Raw genomic sequence first — 20,829 nt, forward strand, 5'->3', positions numbered from 1 at the left:
TTGAGGCAAAAGGAGCTCCAACCAAGTATTGAGTATTGTACATGCTCATATTTTTCATTTTCATACTTTTCAGTTGGCCAACATTTCTAAAAATCCCTTTTTTGTATTAGCCTTAAGTAACATTCTAATTTTGTGACACACGGAATTTTGGATTTTCATTTGTTGCCACTTCAAATCATAAAAATTAAATGAAATAAACATTTGAATGCATCAGTCTGTGTGCAATGAATAAATATAATGTACAAGTTACACCTTTTGAATGCAATTACTGAAATAAATCAAGTTTTTCAAAATATTCTAATTTACTGGCTTTTACCTGTATATATATCCATCCATCTTCTTCCGCTTATCCGAGGTCGGGTCGCGGGGGCAGCAGCTTAAGCAGGGAAGCCCAGACTTCCCTCTCCCCAGCCACTTCGTCCAGCTCCTCCCAGGGGGATCCCGAGGCGTTCCCAGGCCAGCCGGGAGAGATAGTCTTCCCAGCGTGTCCTGGGTCTTCCCCGTGGCCTCCTACCGGTCGGACGTGCCCGAAACACCTTCCTAGGGAGGCGTTCGGGTGGCATCCTGACCAGATGCCCGAACCACCTCATCTGGCTCCTCTCGATGTGGAGGAGCAGCGGCTTTACTTTGAACTCCCCCCGAATGACAGAGCTTCTCACCCTATCTCTAAGGGAGAGCCCCGCCACTCGGTGGAGGAAACTCATTTCGGCCGCTTGTACCCGTGATCTTGTCCTTTCGGTCATGACCCAAAGCTCATGACCACAGGTGAGGATGGGAACGTAGATCGACCGGTAAATTGAGAGCTTTGCCTTCCGGCTCAGCTCCTTCTTCACCACAACGGATCGATACAGCGTCCGCATTACTGAAGATGCCGCACCGATCCGCCTGTCGATCTCACGATCCACTCTTCCCTCACTCGTGAACAAGACTCCGAGGTACTTGAACTCCTCCACTTGGGGCAAGATCTCCTCCCCAACCCGGAGATGGCACTCCACCCTTTTCCGGGAGAGAACCATGGACTCGGACTTGGAGGTGCTGATTCCCATCCCAGTCGCTTCACACTCTGATGCGAACCGATCCAGCGAGAGCTGAAGATCTTGGCCAGAGGAAGCCATCAGGACCACATCATCTGCAAATAGCAGAGACCTAATCCTGCAGCCACCAAACCAGATCCCCTCAACGCCCTGACTGCGTCTAGAAATTCTGTCCATAAAGGTTATGAACAGAATCGGTGACAAAGGGCAGCCTTGGCGGAGTCCAACCCTCACTGGAAACGTGTCCGACTTACTGCCGGCAATGCGGACCAAGCTCTGGCACTGATTATACAGGGAGCGAACTGCCACAATAAGACAGTCCGTTACCCCATACTCTCTGAGCACTCCCCACAGGACTTCCCGGGGTACACGGTCGAATGCCTTCTCCAAGTCCACAAAACACATGTAGACTGGTTGGGCAAACTCCCATGCACCCTCAAGGACCCTGCCGAGAGTATAGAGCTGGTCCACAGTTCCACGACCAGGACGAAAACCACACTGTTCCTCCTGAATCCGAGGTTCGACTATCCGGCGTAGCCTCCTCTCCAGTACACCTGAATAGACCTTACCGGGAAGGCTGAGGAGTGTGATCCCACGATAGTTGGAACACACCCTCCGGTTCCCCTTCTTAAAGAGAGGAACCACCACCCCGGTCTGCCAATCCAGAGGTACCGCCCCCGATGTCCACGCGATGTTGCAGAGTCTTGTCAACCAAGACAGTCCCACAACATCCAGAGCCTTAAGGAACTCCGGGCGGATCTCATCCACCCCCGGGCCTTGCCACCGAGGAGCTTTTTAACAACCTCGGCAACCTCAGCCCCAGAAATAGGAGAGCCCACCACAGATTCCCCAGGCCCTGCTTCCTCATAGGAAGACGTGCTGGTAGGATTGAGGAGGTCTTCAAAGTATTCCCTCCACCGATCCACAACATCCGCAGTCGAGGTCAGCAGAGCACCATCCCCACCATACACGGTGTTGACACTGCACTGCTTCCCCTTCCTGAGGCGGCGGATGGTGGTCCAGAATTGCTTCGAAGCCGTCCGGAAGTCTTTTTCCATGGCCTCCCCGAACTCCTCCCATGTCCGAGTTTTTGCCTCCGCGACCGCTGAAGCCGCACACCGCTTGGCCTGTCGGTACCTGTCTGCTGCCTCAGGAGTCCCATGAGCCAAAAGAACCCGATAGGACTCCTTCTTCAGCCTGACGGCATCCCTCACCGCCGGAGTCCACCAACAGGTTCTAGGATTACCGCCACGACAGGCACCAACTACCTTGCGGCCACAGCTCCAATCGGCCGCCTCGACAACAGAGGTACGGAACATCGTCCACTCGGACTCAATGTCCAGCACCTCCCTCGTGACATGTTCAAAGTTCTTCCGGAGGTGGGAATTGAAACTCTCTCTGACAGGAGACTCTGCCAGGCGTTCCCAGCAAACCCTCACAATGCGTTTGGGCCTGCCAGGTCTGTCCGGCATCCTCCCCCACCATCGCAGCCAACTCACCACCAGGTGGTGATCGGTAGAAAGCTCCGCCCCTCTCTTCACCCGAGTGTCCAAAACATGAGACCGCAAATCCGATGACACAACTACAAAGTCGATCATGGAACTGCGGCCTAGGGTGTCCTGGTGCCAAGTGCACATATGGACACCCTTATGTTTGAACATGGTGTTTGTTATCGACAATCTGTGACGAGCACAAAAGTCCAATAACAGAACACCACTCGGGTTCAGATCCGGGCGGCCATTCTTCCCAATCACACCTCTCCAGGTTTCACTGTCGCTGCCCACATGAGCGTTGAAGTCCCCCAGTAGAACGAGGGAATCACCCGGAGGAGCACTCTCCAGTACTCCCTCGAGTGAATCCAAAAAAGGTGGGTACTCTGAGCTGCCGTTTGGCGCGTAAACGCAAACAACAGTCAGGACCCGTCCCCCCACCCGAAGGTGGAGGGAAGCTACCCTCTCGTCCACCGGGTTGAACTCCAACGTGCAGGCTTTGAGCCGAGGGGCAACAAGAATTGCCACCCCAGCCCGTCGCCTCTCACTGCCGGCAACGCCAGAGTGGAAGAGAGTCCAGCCCCTCTCAAGAGAAGTGGTTCCAGAGCCCTTGCTGTGCGTCGAAGTGAGTCCGACTATATCTAGCCGGAACTTCTCCACCTCACGCACTAGCTCAGGCTCCTTCCCCCCCAGCGAAGTGACGTTCCACGTCCCAAGAGCCAGCTTATGTAGCCGAGGATCGGACCGCCAAGCGCCCTGCCCTCCGCTTCCGCCCAGCTCACACTGCACCCGACCTCTATGGCCCCTGCTATGGGTGGTGAGCCCATTGGAGGGGGGACCCACGTTGCCTCTTCGGGCTGTGCCCGGCCGGGCCCCATGGGGACAGGCCCGGCCACCAGGCGCTCGCCATCGTGCCCCACCTCCGGGCCTGGCTCCAGAGGGGGGCCCCGGTGACCCGCGTCCGGGCGAGGGAAATCTGGGTCCTTTGTGTTTGTTCTTCATCAAGGTCTTCGATATATATATATATATATATATATATATATATATATATATATATATATATATATATATATATATATATATATATACAGTGGGGCAAAAAAGTATTTAGTCAGCCACCAATTGTACAAGTTCTCCCACTTAAAATGATCACATAGGTCTGTAATTTTCATCATATGTACACTTCAACTGTGAGAGACAGAATGTGGGAAAAAAATCCAGGAATTCACATTGTAGGATTTTTAAATAATGTATTTGTAAATTATGGTGGAAAATAAGTATTTGGTCAATAACAAAAATTCAACTCAATACTTTGTAATATAACCTTTGTTGGCAATAACAGAGGTCAAACGATTACTATAGGTCTTTACCAGGTTTGCACACACAGTAGCTGGTATTTTGGCCCATTCCTCCATGCAGATCTTCTCGAGAGCAGTGATGTTTTGGGGCTGTCGCCAAGCAACACGGACTTTCAACTCCCTCCACAGATTTTCTATGGGGTTGAGGTCTGGAGACTGGCTAGGCCACTCCAGGACTTTCAAATACTTCTTACGGAGCCACTCCTTCGTTGCCCGGGCGTCATGCTGGAAGACCCAGCCACGTTTCATCTTCAAAGCTCTCACTGATGGAAGGAGGTTTTGGCTCAAAATCTCACGACACATGGCCCTATTCATTCTTTCCTTAACACGGATCAGTCAGCCTGTCCCCTTAGCAGAAAAACAACCCCAAAGCATGATGTTTCCACCCCCATGTTTCACAGTAGGTATGGTGTTCTTGGGATGCAACTCAGTATTCTTCTTCTTCCAAACACGACGAGTTGAGTTTATACCAAAAAGTTCTATTTTGGTTTCATCTGACCACATAACATTCTCCCAATCCTCTGCTGTATCATCCATGTGCTCTCTGGCAAACTTCAGACGGGCCTGGACATGCACTGGCTTAAGCAGGGGGACACGTCTGGCACTGCAGGATTTGATTCCCTGTCGGTGTAGTGTGTTACTGATCGTAACCTTTGTTACTTTGGTCCCAGCTCTCTGCAGGTCATTCACCAGGTGCCCCTGTGTGGTCCTGGGATTTTTGCTCACCGTTCTCATGATCATTTTGACCCCACGGGATGAGATCTTGTGTGGAGCCCCAGATCGAGGGAGATCATCAGTGGTCTTGTAAGTCTTCCATTTTCTGATAATTGCTCCCACAGTTGATTTTTTCACACCAAGCTGCTTGCCTATTGTAGATTCACTCTTCACAGTCTGGTGCAGGTCTACAATTATTTTCCTGGTGTCCTTCGACAGCTCTTTGGTCTTGGCCATAGTGGAGTTTGGAGTCTGACTGTTTGAGGGTGTGGATAGGTGTCTTTTATACAGATAACAAGTTCAAACAGGTGCCATTAATACAGGTAACGAGTGGAGGACAGAAGAGCTTCTTAAAGAAGAAGTTACAGGTCTGTGAGAGCCAGAGATCTTCCTTGTTTGAAGTGACCAAATACTTATTTTCCACCATAATTTACAAATAAATTCTTTAAAATTCCTACAATGTGAATTCCTGGATTTTTTTTCCACATTCTGTCTCTCACAGTTGAAGTGTACCTATGATGAAAATTACAGACCTCTGTCATCATTTTAAGTGGGAGAACTTGCACAATCGTGGCTGACTAAATACTTTTTTGCCCCACTGTATATATAGATATATATATATATATCTATATATACATACATATATATATATATATATATATATATATATATATATATATATATATATACAGGTAAAAGCCAGTAAATTAGAATATTTTGAAAAACTTGATTTATTTCAGTAATTGCATTCAAAAGGTGTAACTTGTACATTATATTTATTCATTGCACACAGACTGATGCATTCAAATGTTTATTTCATTTAATTTTGATGATTTGAAGTGGCAACAAATGAAAATCCAAAATTCCGTGTGTCACAAAATTAGAATATTACTTAAGGCTAATACAAAAAAGGGATTTTTAGAAATGTTGGCCAACTGAAAAGTATGAAAATGAAAAATATGAGCATGTACAATACTCAATACTTGGTTGGAGCTCCTTTTGCCTCAATTACTGCGTTAATGCGGCGTGGCATGGAGTCAATGAGTTTCTGGCACTGCTCAGGTGTTATGAGAGCCCAGGTTGCTCTGATAGTGGCCTTCAACTCTTCTGCGTTTTTGGGTCTGGCATTCTGCATCTTCCTTTTCACAATACCCCACAGATTTTCTATGGGGCTAAGGTCAGGGGAGTTGGCGGGCCAATTTAGAACAGAAATACCATGGTCCGTAAACCAGGCACGGGTAGATTTTGCGCTGTGTGCAGGCGCCAAGTCCTGTTGGAACTTGAAATCTCCATCTCCATAGAGCAGGTCAGCAGCAGGAAGCATGAAGTGCTCTAAAACTTGCTGGTAGACAGCTGCGTTGACCCTGGATCTCAGGAAACAGAGTGGACCGACACCAGCAGATGACATGGCACCCCAAACCATCACTGATGGTGGAAACTTTACACTAGACTTCAGGCAACGTGGATCCTGTGCCTCTCCTGTCTTCCTCCAGACTCTGAGACCTCGATTTCCAAAGGAAATGCAAAATTTACATGGTTGGGTGATGGTTTGAGGTGCCATGTCATGTCAACGGAATACAATGATTTGTAAATCATTTTCAACCCATATTCAGTTGAATATGTGACAAAGACAACATATTTGATGTTCAAACTGATAAACATTTTTTTTTTGCAAATAATCATTAACTTTAGAATTTGATGCCAGCAACACGTGACAAAGAAGTTGGGAAAGGTGGCAATAAATACTGAGAAAGTTGAGGAATGCTCATCAAACACTTATTTGGAACATCCCACAGGTGAACAAGCAAATTGGGAACAGGTGGGTGCCATGATTGGGTATGAAAATAAATTCCATGAAATGCTCAGTCATTCACAAACAACGATGGGGCGAGGGTCACCACTTTGTCAACAAATGCGTGAGCAAATGGCTGAACAGTTTAAGAAAAACCTTTCTCAACCAGCTATTGCAAGGAATTTAGGGATTTCACCATCTACGGTCCGTAATATCATCAAAGGGTTCAGAGAATCAAATCAAATCAAATCAAATCAACTTTATTTATAGAGCACATTTAAAATTTACCACAGGGGTAGCCAAAGTGCTGTACAATGAACAGGTTAAAAGATAAAACGAGTACTGAGCAAACACAACACAACACAAACAGAACACGATAAAAAAAATAAAAATTAAAATAGAATTAATAAAAACATAAAAACATAAAAACAGGATCACAGCAGGTGTATTATGGGGCGCCATTGCAGGATGGATATCACTCAGTGTTAAAAGCCATGGAATAAAAGTATGTTTTTAAGAGAGATTTAAAAACAGGAAGAGAGGAGGCTTGTCTAACACTCAGGGGTAGGTCGTTCCAGAGCTTGGGAGCAGCAACGGCGAAAGCTCTGTCACCTCTAAGCTTCAGCCTTGTGTCAGGGACCGTCACAGCAGCTGATCGGCTGATCTTAAGCATCGGGTGGGGCAGTAAGGCTGAAGGAGGTCGGAGAGATAGGTTGGCGCAAGGTTGTTTAGACATTTAAAAACAAATAAAAGGAGTTTAAAATGTATTCGGTAACGCACAGGGAGCCAGTGAAGGGACGCTAAAATAGGGGTGATGTGCTCACGTCTGCGGGTCTGTGTTAGCAGACGAGCAGCAGAGTTCTGCACGAACTGCAGGCGGGCGAGGGAGGCCTGGCTAATGCCAACATACAGGGCATTGCAGTAGTCAAGACGAGTCGAGATAAAAGCGTGGATTAATTTCTCAAGATCATGTCTTGATAGAAGCGGTTTCACTTTCGCTATTTGGCGTAATTGATAAAAGCTTTTTTGAACGACGCTGCTGATTTGTTTTTCGAATTTAAAATCTGAGTCAAACTTTACCCCCAGGTTTGTGACACAGTCGCTGAGATACGGGGTCAGAGTGCCGAGGTCAACGTTGGGGGAGGGAGAGCGACTTGGACCGAACAACATAACTTCTGTTTTATCTTCATTTAGGCTCAGGAAGTTAGCTGAAAGCCAGACTTTGATGTCGTGCAGGCAGTCAATAAGACGTTGAACCGTGTTATTTTGTGCCATGGGAAAATAAATCTGGCAATCATCGGCATAAAAATGAAATGCAATACTGTACTTCCTAAAAATAGAACCAAGGGGGAGAAGGTAAAGCGCAAATAAAATTGGGGCAAGGATTGAGCCCTGGGGGACCCCATGTGGTAAAGGAGCTGTGGACGACATAAAACTGTCTACTTTTACACAAAAACTCCTGTCGGTTAGGTACGACCGGAACCAGTTGAGGGCGGCGCCCTTAATGCCCACACAGTTCTCAAGACGAGTGATTAAGGTGGCGTGGTCGACGGTGTGGAACGCAGCAGACAGATCTAAAAGCACCAGGACAACATATTTACCAGAATCAGTGGACAGGAGGATATCGTTAAAAACTTTTAGAAGTGCTGACTCTGTGCTGTGGAGGGCTTTAAAACCGGACTGGAACAGCTCAGTGATACCATTATCCTCTAAGAAGGGCAACAACTGACTGTAGACAACCTTCTCTAATATTTTGGAAATGTATGGAAGATTAGAGATAGGTCTGAAGTTAGAGAGGAGAGAGGGGTCGAGGCTGGGTTTTTTAAGTAGAGGTCGTACCACTGCATGTTTAAACTCTACTGGAACTATTCCAGAAGAGAGGCTACTATTGATAATGTTAAGGACACTTGGTCCAATAGTAGCAAGTACCTCCTTAAACAGGCGAGGTGGGAGGGCATCTGCAGGAGAACCAGAGGGCTTCATATGACTAACTGTGTCACTTAAAAAAGAAAAGGACACCGGCTCAAACTGATGGAAAACAGAAGAGAAATGCAGAGGAACAGAAGGGTCATATGAAGGCTGAGATAGACTGGCTCTAGTTGACACAATTTTGTCAGTGAAAAAATGGAGACAATTTTCACAGAATTCAAAAGAAGCATCAAAACCAGCAGATTTGGGAGCATCAATGACAGTGTTAATAGTTTCTGGAGAAATCACTGCACGTAAGCAGCTAAGCCCGTGACCTTCGATCACTCAGGCTGTACTGCATCAACAAGCGACATCAGTGTGTAAAGGATATCACCACATGGGCTCAGGAACACTTCAGAAACCCACTGTCAGTAACTACAGTTGGTCGCTACATCTGTAAGTGCAAGTTAAAACTCTCCTATGCAAGGCGAAAACCGTTTATCAACAACACCCAGAAACGCCGTCGGCTTCGCTGGGCCGGAGCTCATCTAAGATGGACTGATACAAAGTGGAAAAGTGTTCTGTGGTCTGACGAGTCCACATTTCAAATTGTTTTTGGAAACTGTGGACGTCGTGTCCTCCGGACCAAAGAGGAAAAGAATAATCCGGATTGTTATAGTCGCAAAGTTGAAAATCCAGCATCTGTGATGGTATGGGGGTGTATTAGTGCCCAAGACATGGGTAACTTACACATCTGTGAAGGCGCCATTAATGCTGAAAGGTACATACAGGTTTTGGAGCAACATATGTTGCCATCCAAACAACGTTACCATGGACGCCCCTGCTTATTTCAGCAAGACAATGCCAAGCCACGTGTTACATCAACGTGGCTTCATAGTAAAAGAGTGCAGGTACTAGACTGGCCTGCCTGTAGTCCAGACCTGTCTCCCATTGAAAATGTGTGGCGCATTATGAAGCCTAAAATACCACAACGGAGACCCCCGGACTGTTGAACAACTTAAACTGTACATCAATTAAGAATGGGAAAGAATTCCACCTGAGAAGCTTAAAAAATGTGTCTCCTCAGTTCCCAAACGTTTACTGAGTGTTGTTAAAAGGAAAGGCCATGTAACACAGTGGTGAACATGCCCTTTCCCAACTACTTTGGCACGTATTGCAGCCATGAAATTCTAAGTTAATTATTTTTTGCAAAAAAAAATAAAGTTTATGAGTTTGAACATCAAATATCTTGTCTTTGTAGTGTATTCAATTGAATATGGGTTGAAAAGGATTTGCAAATCATTGTATTCCGTTTATATTTACATCTAACACAATTTCCCAACTCATATGGAAACAGGGTTTGTATATATTGTGGCCAAACAGCTCAATTTTTGTTTCATCTGACCACAGAACTTTCCTCCAGAAGGTCTTATCTTTGTCAATGTGATGTCAGACAAAACAAAAATTGAGCGGTTTGGCCACAATACCCAGCAATATGTTTGGAGGAGAAAATGTGAGGCCTTCAATCCCAGGAACACCATTCCTACCGTCAAGCATGGTTGATGTAGTATTATGCTCTAGGCCTGTTTTGCTGCCAATGGAACTGGTGCTTTAAATGGGACGATGAAAAATAAGGATTACCTCCAAATTCTTCAGGACACCCTAAAATCATCAGCCCGGAGGTTGGGTTTTGGGCGCAGTTGGGTGTTCCAACAGGACAATGACCTCAAACACACGTGAAAAGTGGTAAAGGAATGGCTAAATCAGGCTAGAATTAAGGTTTTAGAATGGCCTTCCCAAAGTCCTGACTTAAATGTGTGGACAATGTTGAAGAAACAAGTCCATGTCATGTTAGCTGAACTGCACCAATTTTGTCAAGAGGAGTGGTCAGAAATTCAACCAGAAGCTTGTGGTTGGCTACCTAAAGCACCTTATTGCAGTGAAACTTGCCAAGGGACATGTAACCAAATATTAACATTGCTATATGTATAGTTTTGACCCAGCAGATTTGGTCACATTTTCAGTAGACCCATAATAAATTCATAAAAGAACCAAACTTCATGGATATTTTTTGTGACAAGCAAGCATGTGCTCCAATCACTCTATCACAAAAAATAAGAGTTGTAGAAATTATTGGAAACTCAAGACAGCCATGACATTATGTTCTTTACAAGTGTATGTAAACTTTTGATTGCGACTGTATATACGGTAAAGAAAACAGCCTGCATGTCAGCTTATATACATATACATAAGCAATACTCACACACACATAAATATATATACATAAAGAAAACAGCCTGCATGTCAGCTTTGTTGTATTAGTATAACAAATTCAAATGTTTCTCTGTACCTTAGGCCTTTTTAGTATGGAGGGTCAAATGGGACAGAATAAAATGAATACACACATCTTTAAATAGTGACTTAAATGTGTTCATTAATTCATTCAAATTGGAATTAAATACATACATGCTGCAATAAATTAATCAAACATAGAATAATTAATTAACTCTTGAAAGATATGATTAAATTGTAAAATTATTCATTATTTACATGATCAATTAAGCATATTATTAGGACTAAGGAGTTAGTTCTAAGGTTGTCTAAAATAAAAAGTGACTAGAATTGAACAATTTATCCTACAAAAAAGAAGTACAACCAATGGAAATGCCAGCGCTGTGAGAGAATGAACTGTGCCATCGAAAGATCAAAGCAATCTCTAAAGTGGTCGCCCGTCTTTCAGGCTTTTGTCCATCAAGCCTTGGCAGCAACCGAAACTGAAAGTTAACTTGACATGCGTGCCGAGCACACGCACCCTCCTCCTTCTTCAGTGTCTCCGCAGGCTGGCACTTCATGACTCGGTTACACCATTACATTTAATACGTGTGTGACTCCTGTTGCAGAACCAAAGCCTAAGCTACTCAAGACTTCTTAGGTGTTCGTATTCTGTTAAAAGGAGGGGAACTATTCAGCTAACATTGAAAATAGGTAATTATATTGTTAAGTATATTACATCTTGCAATAAATTAATTAATGCCACATTTATATTATGCATTTATTTTTTATATTACAATCCTAATAAATGAATGACACCATCCATCAATCCATTTTTCTTCCGCTTATCCGAGGTCGGGTCGCAGAGGCAGCAGCCTGAGCAGAGAAGCCCAGACTTCCCTCTCCCCAGCCACTTCGTCCAGCTCATGTCTCCCAGGCCAGCCGGGAGACATAGTCTTCCCAACGTGTCCTGGGTCTTCCCCTTGGCCTCCTGCCGGTCGGACGTGCCCCAAACACCTCCCTAGGGAGGCGTTCGGGTGGCATCCTGAGCAGATGCCCGAACCACCTCATCTGGCTCCTCTCGATGTGGAGGAGCAGCGGCTTTACTCTGAGCCCCTCCCGGATGACAGAGCTTCTCACCCTATCTCTAAAGGAGAGCCCCGCCACCCGGCGGAGGAAACTCATTTTGCCCGCTTGTACCCGTGATCTTGTCCTTTCGGTCATAACCCAAAGCTCATGACCATATAGGTGAGGATGGGAACGTAGATCGACCGGTAAATTGAGAGCTTTGCCCTCCGGCTCAGCTCCTTCTTCACCACAACGGATCGATACAGCGTCCGCATTACTGAAGACGCCGCATCGAACCGCCTGTGGATATCACAATCCACTCTACCCCCACTCGTGAGCAAGACTCGTAGGTACTTGAACTCCTCCACTTGGGGCAAGATCTCCTACCCAACTTGGAGATGGCACTCCACCCTTTCCCGGGCGAGAACCATGGACTCGAACTTGGAGATGCTGATTCTCATCCCAGTCGCTTCACACTCAGATGCGAACCGATCCAGTGAGAGCTGAAGATCCTGGCCAGTTGAAGCCATCAGGACCACATCATCTGCAAAAAGCAGAGACTTAATCCTGCAGCCACTAAACCGGATCCCCTCAACGCCCTGACTGCGCCTAGAAATTCTGAACAGTTATGAACAGAATCGGTGACAAAGGGCAGCCTTGGCGGAGTCCAACCCTCACTGGAAACGGGTACGACTTACTGCCGGCAATGCGGACCAAGCTCTGACACTGATCATACAGGGAGCGGACCGCCACAATCAGACAGTCCGATACCCCATACTCTCTGAGCACTCCCCACAGGATTTCCCGGGGGACACGGTCGAATGCCTTGTCCAAGTCCACAAAGCACATGCAGACTGGTTGGGCAAACTCCCATGCACCCTCAAGGACCCTGCCGAGAGTATAGAGCTGGTCTACCGTTCCACGACCAGGACGAAAACCACACTGTTCCTCCTGAAACCGAGGTTCGACTATCCGGCGTAGCCTCCTCTCTAGTACACCTGAATTGACCTTACCGGGAAGGCTGGGGAGTGTGATCCCACGATAGTTGGAACACACCCTCCGGTTCCCCTTCTTAAAAAGAGGAACCACCACCCCGGTCTGCCAATCCAGAGGTACCGTCCCCGATGTCCACGCGATGTTGCAGAGTCTTGGGGCGGTATAGCTCGGTTGGTAGAGTGGCCGTGCCAGCAACTTGAGGGTTGCAGGTTCGATCCCCGCTTCCGCCATCCTAGTCACTGCCGTTGTGTCCTTGGGCAAGACACTTTACCCACCTGCTCCCAGTGCCACCCACACTGGTTTAAATGTAACTTAGATATTGGGTTTCACTATGTAAAGCGCTTTGAGTCACTAGAGAAAACGCTATATAAATATAATTCACTTCACTTCACTTGTCAACCAAGACAGGCCCACAGCATCCAGAGCCTTAAGGAATTCCGGGCGCATCTCATCCTCCGGGGCCTTGCCACCGAGGAGCTTTTTAATTACCTCGGCAACATCAGCCCCAGAAATAGGAGAGCCCACCACAGATTCCCCAGGCACTGCTACCTCATAGGAAGATGTGTTGGGGGGATTGAGGAGGTCTTCGAAGTATTCCCTCCACCGATCCACAGCTGCAGTAGAGGTCAGCAGCACACCATCCTCACCATACACGGTGTTGACAGTGCACTGCCCCCCCGAGGCGGCGAATGGTGGATCAGAATCGCTTCGAAGCCGTCCGTAAGTCGTTTTCCATGGTTTCCCCAAACTCCTCCCATGTCCGAGTTTTTACCTCCGCAACCGCTGAAGCCGCACTTCGCTTGGCCTGTCGGTACCTGTCCGCTGCCTCTGGAGTCCCATGAGCCAAAAGGACCCGATAGGACTCTTTCTTCAGCTTGACGGCATCCCTCACTGCTGGTGACCACCAGCGGTTCTAGAATTACCGCCACGACAGGCACCAACCACCTTGCGGCCACACCTCCAATCAGCCGCCTCTACAATAGAGGCATGACACCATAATGTAATTATTTAAAATATATATATAGTATCTATTTTACTCAAAGACATACTCCCATTTGACCCTCAATTATATACTGTGCACACGGGCTGCATTTATTTGGTTTAAATCAAATAAATGGTTACAATTTACATGTATGTTGACAGCATAATTATTTTCTTAATTTGATTAAAAGAACACCTAAAAACGTTCCTAGCAGTGCCCATGTTTCACTCCAAGTCCTTAATGTTTTTTTTTTGTTTTTTTTTTGCAAAGCACAGTTTTTTACACCTGGACATTGGAGTAAATTTCTCAACTTGTAGCCCGTACTTGGTGTACATTTTAAGAGCACGTTGACGGGAAGCCCTTATCTTCATCAAATAAACTTCTAACACACCATTGTCTTTATTTGGTCTTTCCGTCTTGGCTGTCCTAATACGGGACGCTCATTCGACGTCCGGTGGAAGAGCAGCAAATTGGTAAATGTCGCCACCCTTTGGCGAAAAGACAGCACTGCAACACATCCGGTGTAACGAAGCAACCAATCACCAGCTTAGACTTGTGCTATAAATATAACGTCATTTCCGCCCTGCAGCCTCTTTTTTCCACTGTGTGGTCAGACTTCCATACGGCGTTGTTTCGTGGTGAGTGTTCAAACCGTATTTCTGTCGCAATTAAACCCTGAAGTCGATAAACGAAACAGTTAAACGCCGTTATTCGCCATAACAGCACAGATTGCTGCTCTGAAGGACACATGTGGCTTTTAAATCGTCTACAAACGCCCGAGCACCTAATGCTAACATTCCAAGCTAACTTGCTAGCTTGTGACACGCGCTCGCGCTATACTTGTACTGCCATCCACTCACTGTACTCTTATAATCGTAGTATAACTTAGGGTTTACGATTAAACTAAAATACGCAATTCTTACTTAGCAGGCATGTAATACATTTGAACAAATTCTGGTGTTTCCAGTTAATGAAATGTTAAACATTTACGCGCTCGCGCCGTCCTGTACCATGAATTGATTAAAGTGGGCCCCGACTTAAACAAGTTTAGAAACTTATTCGGGTGTTCCCATTAAGTGGTCAATTGTACTGAATATGTACTGTGCTGTGCAATCTACTAAAAAGTTTCAATCAATTAAAAAAAACACCGTGCACTCATTGTAACGTTAATTCCTACATGATTTAGCATGCATGTGTTACACGCTTTCTTTTCCAAATGACGTTTAAAACAAACACGCACAATAAGGCTACTAACATGTTAGATACATGCCTCAAGTATTTCGAAGAAGCAATTTGATCCTACTTGTTCGGAGGCTTAACAATTAATCAAAGTTTATTTATAGCCCTAAAATAAGAGTGTCTCAAAGGCCTGCACAAGCCACGACGACATCCTCGGCTCAGATCCTACATCAGGGCAAGAAAAAACTCAACCCAATGGGATGCAATGAGAAACCTTGGAGGGGACTGCAGATGTGGGTACCCCCCCCCTTTCTGGGTGACCGCTGCAATGGACGTCGAGTGGATCTAGTTAATAGTGGGAGAGTCCAGTCCATAGTGGGGCCAGCAGGGGATCATCTTGAGTGGAGACAAGTCAGCAGCGCAGGGACGTCAACTGATGCACAGATGAGTGGTCCACCCCTGGTCCCGACTTTGAACAGCTCGTGCGTCATCTGTGGTCACCTAATAACCTCTCCACGCAGGAGAAGGGCAGAGCAGTAAAGAGATGGCAGATCAACTGGTCTAAAAGGGGAGTCTATTTAAAGGCTAGTGTATACAAATGAGTTTTAAGATGGGACTTAAATGCTTCTACTGAGGTAGCATCTCTGTTACTGGTAGAACACTCCACTACTGGAGCCCGAATAGAAAACGCTCTATGGCCTGCAGACTTTTTTTGGGCTCTGGGAATCATTAATCAGCTGTTTATAATTAACAGTTTAATCACCACTTTGTTGCCGTTTTTTTACATGTTAAATAAATGGCATGTGACATGTTGCTTAAAGGCAGTTGCGTAAATTGGTTCTACATGGATAAACTATTATCCCCAACTTGCCCAAGGGAAATTGCTGACTATCACAATAGATCACCTACGATAAGAAAATGTAACTCGTGAAAAATACAATAAAATAAACCATAACTATTAAGGGACTTGCGTTTTTTGACTTAGATTCAAATTGATAGTTGCCGATGCGATTGAGGGATGAAATTTTAAGACTATCTGATCTGGAAGGATTCAGTGACTTAAAAACGATTCAGTAACTTTAGCTATGAAATAAATCAAGCAGGGACTGAGAAATACTGATATTGCAGGTGAAGTTTGTTATAGTCCTGTTATTTATATGTATGCATGAATTATGGATACACGCAAGTACCGTATTTTCCGCACTATAAGGCGCACCGGATTATTAGCCGCACCTTCTATGAATTACATATTTCATAATTTTGTCCACCAATAAGCCGCCCCGGACTATAAGCCGCGCCTACGCTGCGCTAAAGTGAATGTCAAAAAAACGCTGCGCTAAAGTGAATGTCAAAAAAACAGTCAGATAGTTCAGTCAAACTTTAATAATATATTGAAAACCAGCGTTCTAACAACTCTGTCCCAAAATGTACGCAAATGTGCAATCACAAACATAGTAAAATTCAAAATGGTGTAGAGCAATAGTAACATAATGTTGCTCGAACGTTAATGTCACAACACACAAAATAAACATAGCGCTCACCTTCTGAAGTTATTCTTCATTCGTAAATCCTTCGAATTCTTCGTCTTCGGTGTCCGAATTGAAAAGTTGCGCAAGCGTGGTATCCAAAATGGCCGGTTCCGTCTCGTCGAAGTCATCGGGAGTCAGTGTCGCTGTTGTTCTGTGAATCCTGCCTTCCGGAAAGCTCGGACCACAGTTGTGACCGAAATATCTGCCCAGGCATTTACGATCCACTGGCAAATGTTGGCGTATGTCGTCCGGCGCTGTCTGCCCGTCTTAGTGAAGGTGTGTTCGCCTTCGGAGCTGTGTGAAAAAAGCCACCCGGCCTCTTCGCGTAAACTTCCCTTAACCACTCGCTCATCTTTTCTTCATCCATCCATCCCTTCGAGTTAGCTTTTATGATGACGCCGGCTGGAAAGGTCTCTTTTGGCAAGGTCTTCCTTTTGAATATCACCATGGGTGGAAGTTAGCATGGCAAGCTAGAACCACAGTGAAGGATGACTTCTCATTCCCTGTGGTGCGAATATTCACCGTATGTGCTCCCGTTCCACAGTGCGGTTCACAGGAATATCAGCTGTGAAATACGGTAGTAATCCGTGTGCGGATGGAGAGATTGCGTCTTTTTATGAACCGGATCGCTTAGTAGGAGCCATTTTGTGGTCTTTACAGATGTAAACAGGAAATGAAACGTACGGTGATATCCGCGCGTTTTTTCTTCTTCTTCCGGGGGCGGGTGGTAGCTTACAGTAGAAGAAGAAGCGCTTCCTGTTCTATGGGGGCGGGTGCTTTCCTTGGCGGTTGCTTGCGTAGAAGAAGAAGCGCTTCCTGTTCTACCGGGAAAAAAGATGGCGGCTGTTTACCGAAGTTGCGAGATCGAAACTTTATGAAAATGAATCGTAATAAAGCGCACCGGGTTATAAGGCGCACTGTCAGCTTTTGAGAAAAATTGTGGTTTTTAGGTGCGCCTTATAGTGCGGAAAATACGGTACACAAAAATGAATGGCCAATGCATTCACTTATTTGAATAAAGTGCAATATACGTTTTAGGTTGAATTAAGAGGAAACCTTTTATGCTCCCATCTTCAGTATTTTAAACATACAGCAACCATTTAACAGTAGATGTACCTGCTACTTCTGATTTGGTTTTCTAACTTGAAATAACACAATCAAAAATAAAGTGTAACCATGTCTTCAGGTTGAATGAACAGCAGGTTCACCTGCTACTTTGACTGCATTTTTACATGTAAATTATACAAATTAAGTGGTACCAAATTTTCAGTTTAAATGAGCAATGGTTTGATCTGATAGTCATTTTAATAAACTGCTATAAAAGCAGAGGAAGGTCACCACAAATTTAAAAGCCATAACTATAAGCCAAAATACGACCCTAGAAAGATGGAACGGAAGTGAAAGCGAGACAAGTTTCAGCGATTCACCGACTTCCTGAGGCGGAAAATTGAAAGCGGTGTAATGAACGAAATTGGATAAGTGAAATGTGGACACTTTTGCTAGTCATAAATAACTGACTTTTTCAATAATACTAATTGACTATGTTCAGGAAGTTGGTCCGTCGCCATAACTTCCACTTCTGTCACTTAAGTTGTGTTCTTTGTGGCTTGTGACCTTTCTCAGCCACCGTAGCTATCCGCCATTTTGTTTCGCCGACTGATGGCGATGACGGGCCGACAGACTTGAACAAGGTTTAATGTTCTTATAAAGACTTCACAAAGTCTGCAGTTCTTAAATCCAGTATTTTCCTCCAAATATCGATGTATTTCTTTTTAAATCAATGTTGGATCCGTACCTATCAACTTGCTGCGTGCAGATTGGTGTAGTTAAACTTAAAGCATAAAAATTGTTGCACACCTAATAACTTAAAAAAAGCGATTATTTTAACTTGATTATTTTCAAATATACTTGGTCAATCTTTCATTTAATATGCCGTCTTGTCTTTTTTTCCAGCTCTCCCATCTTACTCGTAACGCAGGGAAAGCGGTCACGATGTCCGGAGGTCTGGATGTCCTTCAAATGAAGGAGGAGGATGTGCTGAAGTTTCTGGCTGCAGGAACCCACCTGGGAGGCACCAACTTGGACTTCCAGGTAGAGCAATATGTCTACAAGAGAAAAAGTGATGGTAAGTCTAGATTCAGATTAGTAGACAAATTACACTTTCTTTTAATTAATCCTGCTATTTTCCCCCTGTCCATCAGGTGTGTACATCATTAACCTGAAGAAGACCTGGGAGAAGCTGCTGCTAGCAGCAAGGGCCATAGTTGCAATTGAAAACCCTGCTGATGTGTGTGTCATCTCCTCCAGGAACACTGGACAGGTGGGTTGCACTGATTCAAATCTATCATATGACGATGCACTCTATTAAAACTGGGCACCCATGTGGGTGTTCTGGTGTCGGAAGTGTGCAAGAGCAATTACGGACGGGTTTTCGCTAACACCAGTAGGACTTGACGTCCCATGACTGGAGTTTGATAGTAGCCCGAGCCACATTGTAAACCATTTAAAATGAAAGAAAGATCAGTAGAATCAATACTTGTGTCCTCCTTTAGAGAGCAGTGTTGAAGTTTGCTTCCGCCACGGGTTCTACCACCTTCCATGGTCGTTTCACCCCGGGCACTTTCACCAATCAAATCCAAGCTGCTTTCAGAGAGCCCCGCCTCCTGATTGTGACAGATCCCCGCGCTGACCATCAGCCACTGACCGAGGCTTCTTATGTCAACATCCCCACAATTGCCTTGTGCAACACGGACTCTCCACTTCGATACGTGGACATTGCCATCCCCTGCAATAACAAGGTGGGCACACATGGAAGTAGAATTGTCTCACATAAACCTATACATATCAATATGATATTAATACATATGCATATATTAATAAATATACAAATGTGATATACATATAAATAATTTGTATAAACGTGTATTTGTAAATTTTAAGATTTGAAAATATATACAAATATATAATGTATAAATATAAAAATGTGACAAATAAATCAAGAATTGTATAAATAAAAGACCGTGCTAGCTGCTTATTTTATTGTATCAATGTCGTTTAATGACCTTGTCCTGATGTAGATACGATCTCTTATCGGTGCAATGTGTCAAATCATGACTAAAGTCATGACATATGACCTTCCCTAGTGTGCCTCTGATTGGCTCACCAGTGTCTAACCATGTCTGTGACCCAGACAGCTCTGGCTGCAGTGCCCTCTGCTGGTTGTTCAGGGGAGTGTGTAGGTCACATTTATTTGTGCATCTGGGTTGCGGTAGGAATGTCTCATCGACACAAAAGCAATCAACAAATGCAAATTCAATACTAATACAAAATCAAGCATTTATATTCAAATCTCAAATATATTTACAAATACATGTTTATACAAATTCTTGATTTTTGTGTCACATTTTTATGTTTAGAAATAGTATTTGTATATTTCAAATCTCAAAAATGTACAAATACAAGTTTATTTATGCAATTTATTCATTTGTATATTATATGCATATGTAGTAATATCATGAGTTGATTGAGACAATTCTATTTCCATAGGCACACGCCACATTGTAATGGCATGTACAATCTCCTCCAATAACTCTGTGTAGGGTCATCACTCTGTGGGTCTGATGTGGTGGATGTTGGCCCGGGAAGTTCTTCGCATGAGAGGCACCATTTCCAGAGAACACCCCTGGGAAGTCATGCCTGATCTGTACTTCTACAGAGACCCTGAAGAGGTAAAACCATACCCATGTGCAGCACTTTTTTTTCTTTTCTTTTTTAAGATGGCTGAACCCCAAAACACTTGTTTTGAAAATGTAGATTGAGAAGGAGGAACAGGCTGCAGCTGAAAAGGCTGTTGGAAAGGAGTTCCAGGGTGAATGGACGGCCCCTGCAGCAGAGTTTGCTCAGCCTGAGGTTGCTGATTGGTCTGAGGGTGTTGCTGTGCCATCTGTGCCCATTCAGCAGTTCCCTGCAGGTAACTATCACCAACTTGCACTTTTCAGTAGCACCAATCCAGTGTTGATTCATCTGTTTTTTTCCTCAGGCACTCCAGCTGTAAAGCCAGAAGGCTTCACAGGTAAGATGTTTAAACACTTTCAATTTGATATTGTTTGCTAATAAAGTTTCCCTTCCAGAGGACTGGAGCAATCAGCCTGCCACCGAAGACTGGTCCACTGCTCCCACTGCCCAGGCCTCCGACTGGGGCGGTGCCACTTCCGACTGGTCTTAAATGCTTACTGGCACAAAATAAAAGTTTCAAACACCACTTTTGGAATAGTCTTTTCTGATATTTTGCACCTGTCCTCTAAATCAAACTGAACTCTAGGATTAGATGAGCAGAAGTAGATTTAACATTTGTCAATTCTACAGTGATGTCAAAATCAACATTTTGCACGGACTCAATATCGCTATACCATGAAGTTGGTCTAACTTTTCGATTAGACACTGGACTAGAAATATGGCACGTTAGTAACATGCATTTCACCACCTTTGGATATTTTTGACCAATTGTA

The 20,829-nt window shown here is 44.8% G+C and overlaps 1 protein-coding gene across 2 annotated transcripts; it reads left to right on the forward strand.

The window, feature by feature from the left end:
- Window positions 1-14,126: 14,126 nt before the first annotated feature.
- rpsa (ribosomal protein SA) lies at window positions 14,127-20,582 on the forward strand. Of its 2 annotated transcripts, XM_061973541.1 has the most exons (8): window positions 14,127-14,251; window positions 18,275-18,446; window positions 18,523-18,641; window positions 18,874-19,119; window positions 19,921-20,049; window positions 20,135-20,291; window positions 20,361-20,393; window positions 20,452-20,582. In XM_061973541.1, exons 2-8 carry the CDS (start codon window positions 18,314-18,316, stop codon window positions 20,544-20,546), a joined length of 912 nt encoding a protein of 303 aa, XP_061829525.1. In that variant the 5' UTR covers window positions 14,127-14,251; window positions 18,275-18,313; the 3' UTR covers window positions 20,547-20,582. The 2 variants fall into 2 exon arrangements, with proteins under 2 accessions (XP_061829525.1, XP_061829524.1); XM_061973540.1 differs by having other exon boundaries at window positions 20,135-20,393.
- The last annotated feature ends 247 nt before the right edge of the window (window positions 20,583-20,829 follow it).

Source organism: Nerophis lumbriciformis, linkage group LG22 (genome assembly GCF_033978685.3).
Source record: "Nerophis lumbriciformis linkage group LG22, RoL_Nlum_v2.1, whole genome shotgun sequence".
NCBI classification, from domain to species: Eukaryota; Metazoa; Chordata; class Actinopteri; order Syngnathiformes; family Syngnathidae; genus Nerophis; species Nerophis lumbriciformis.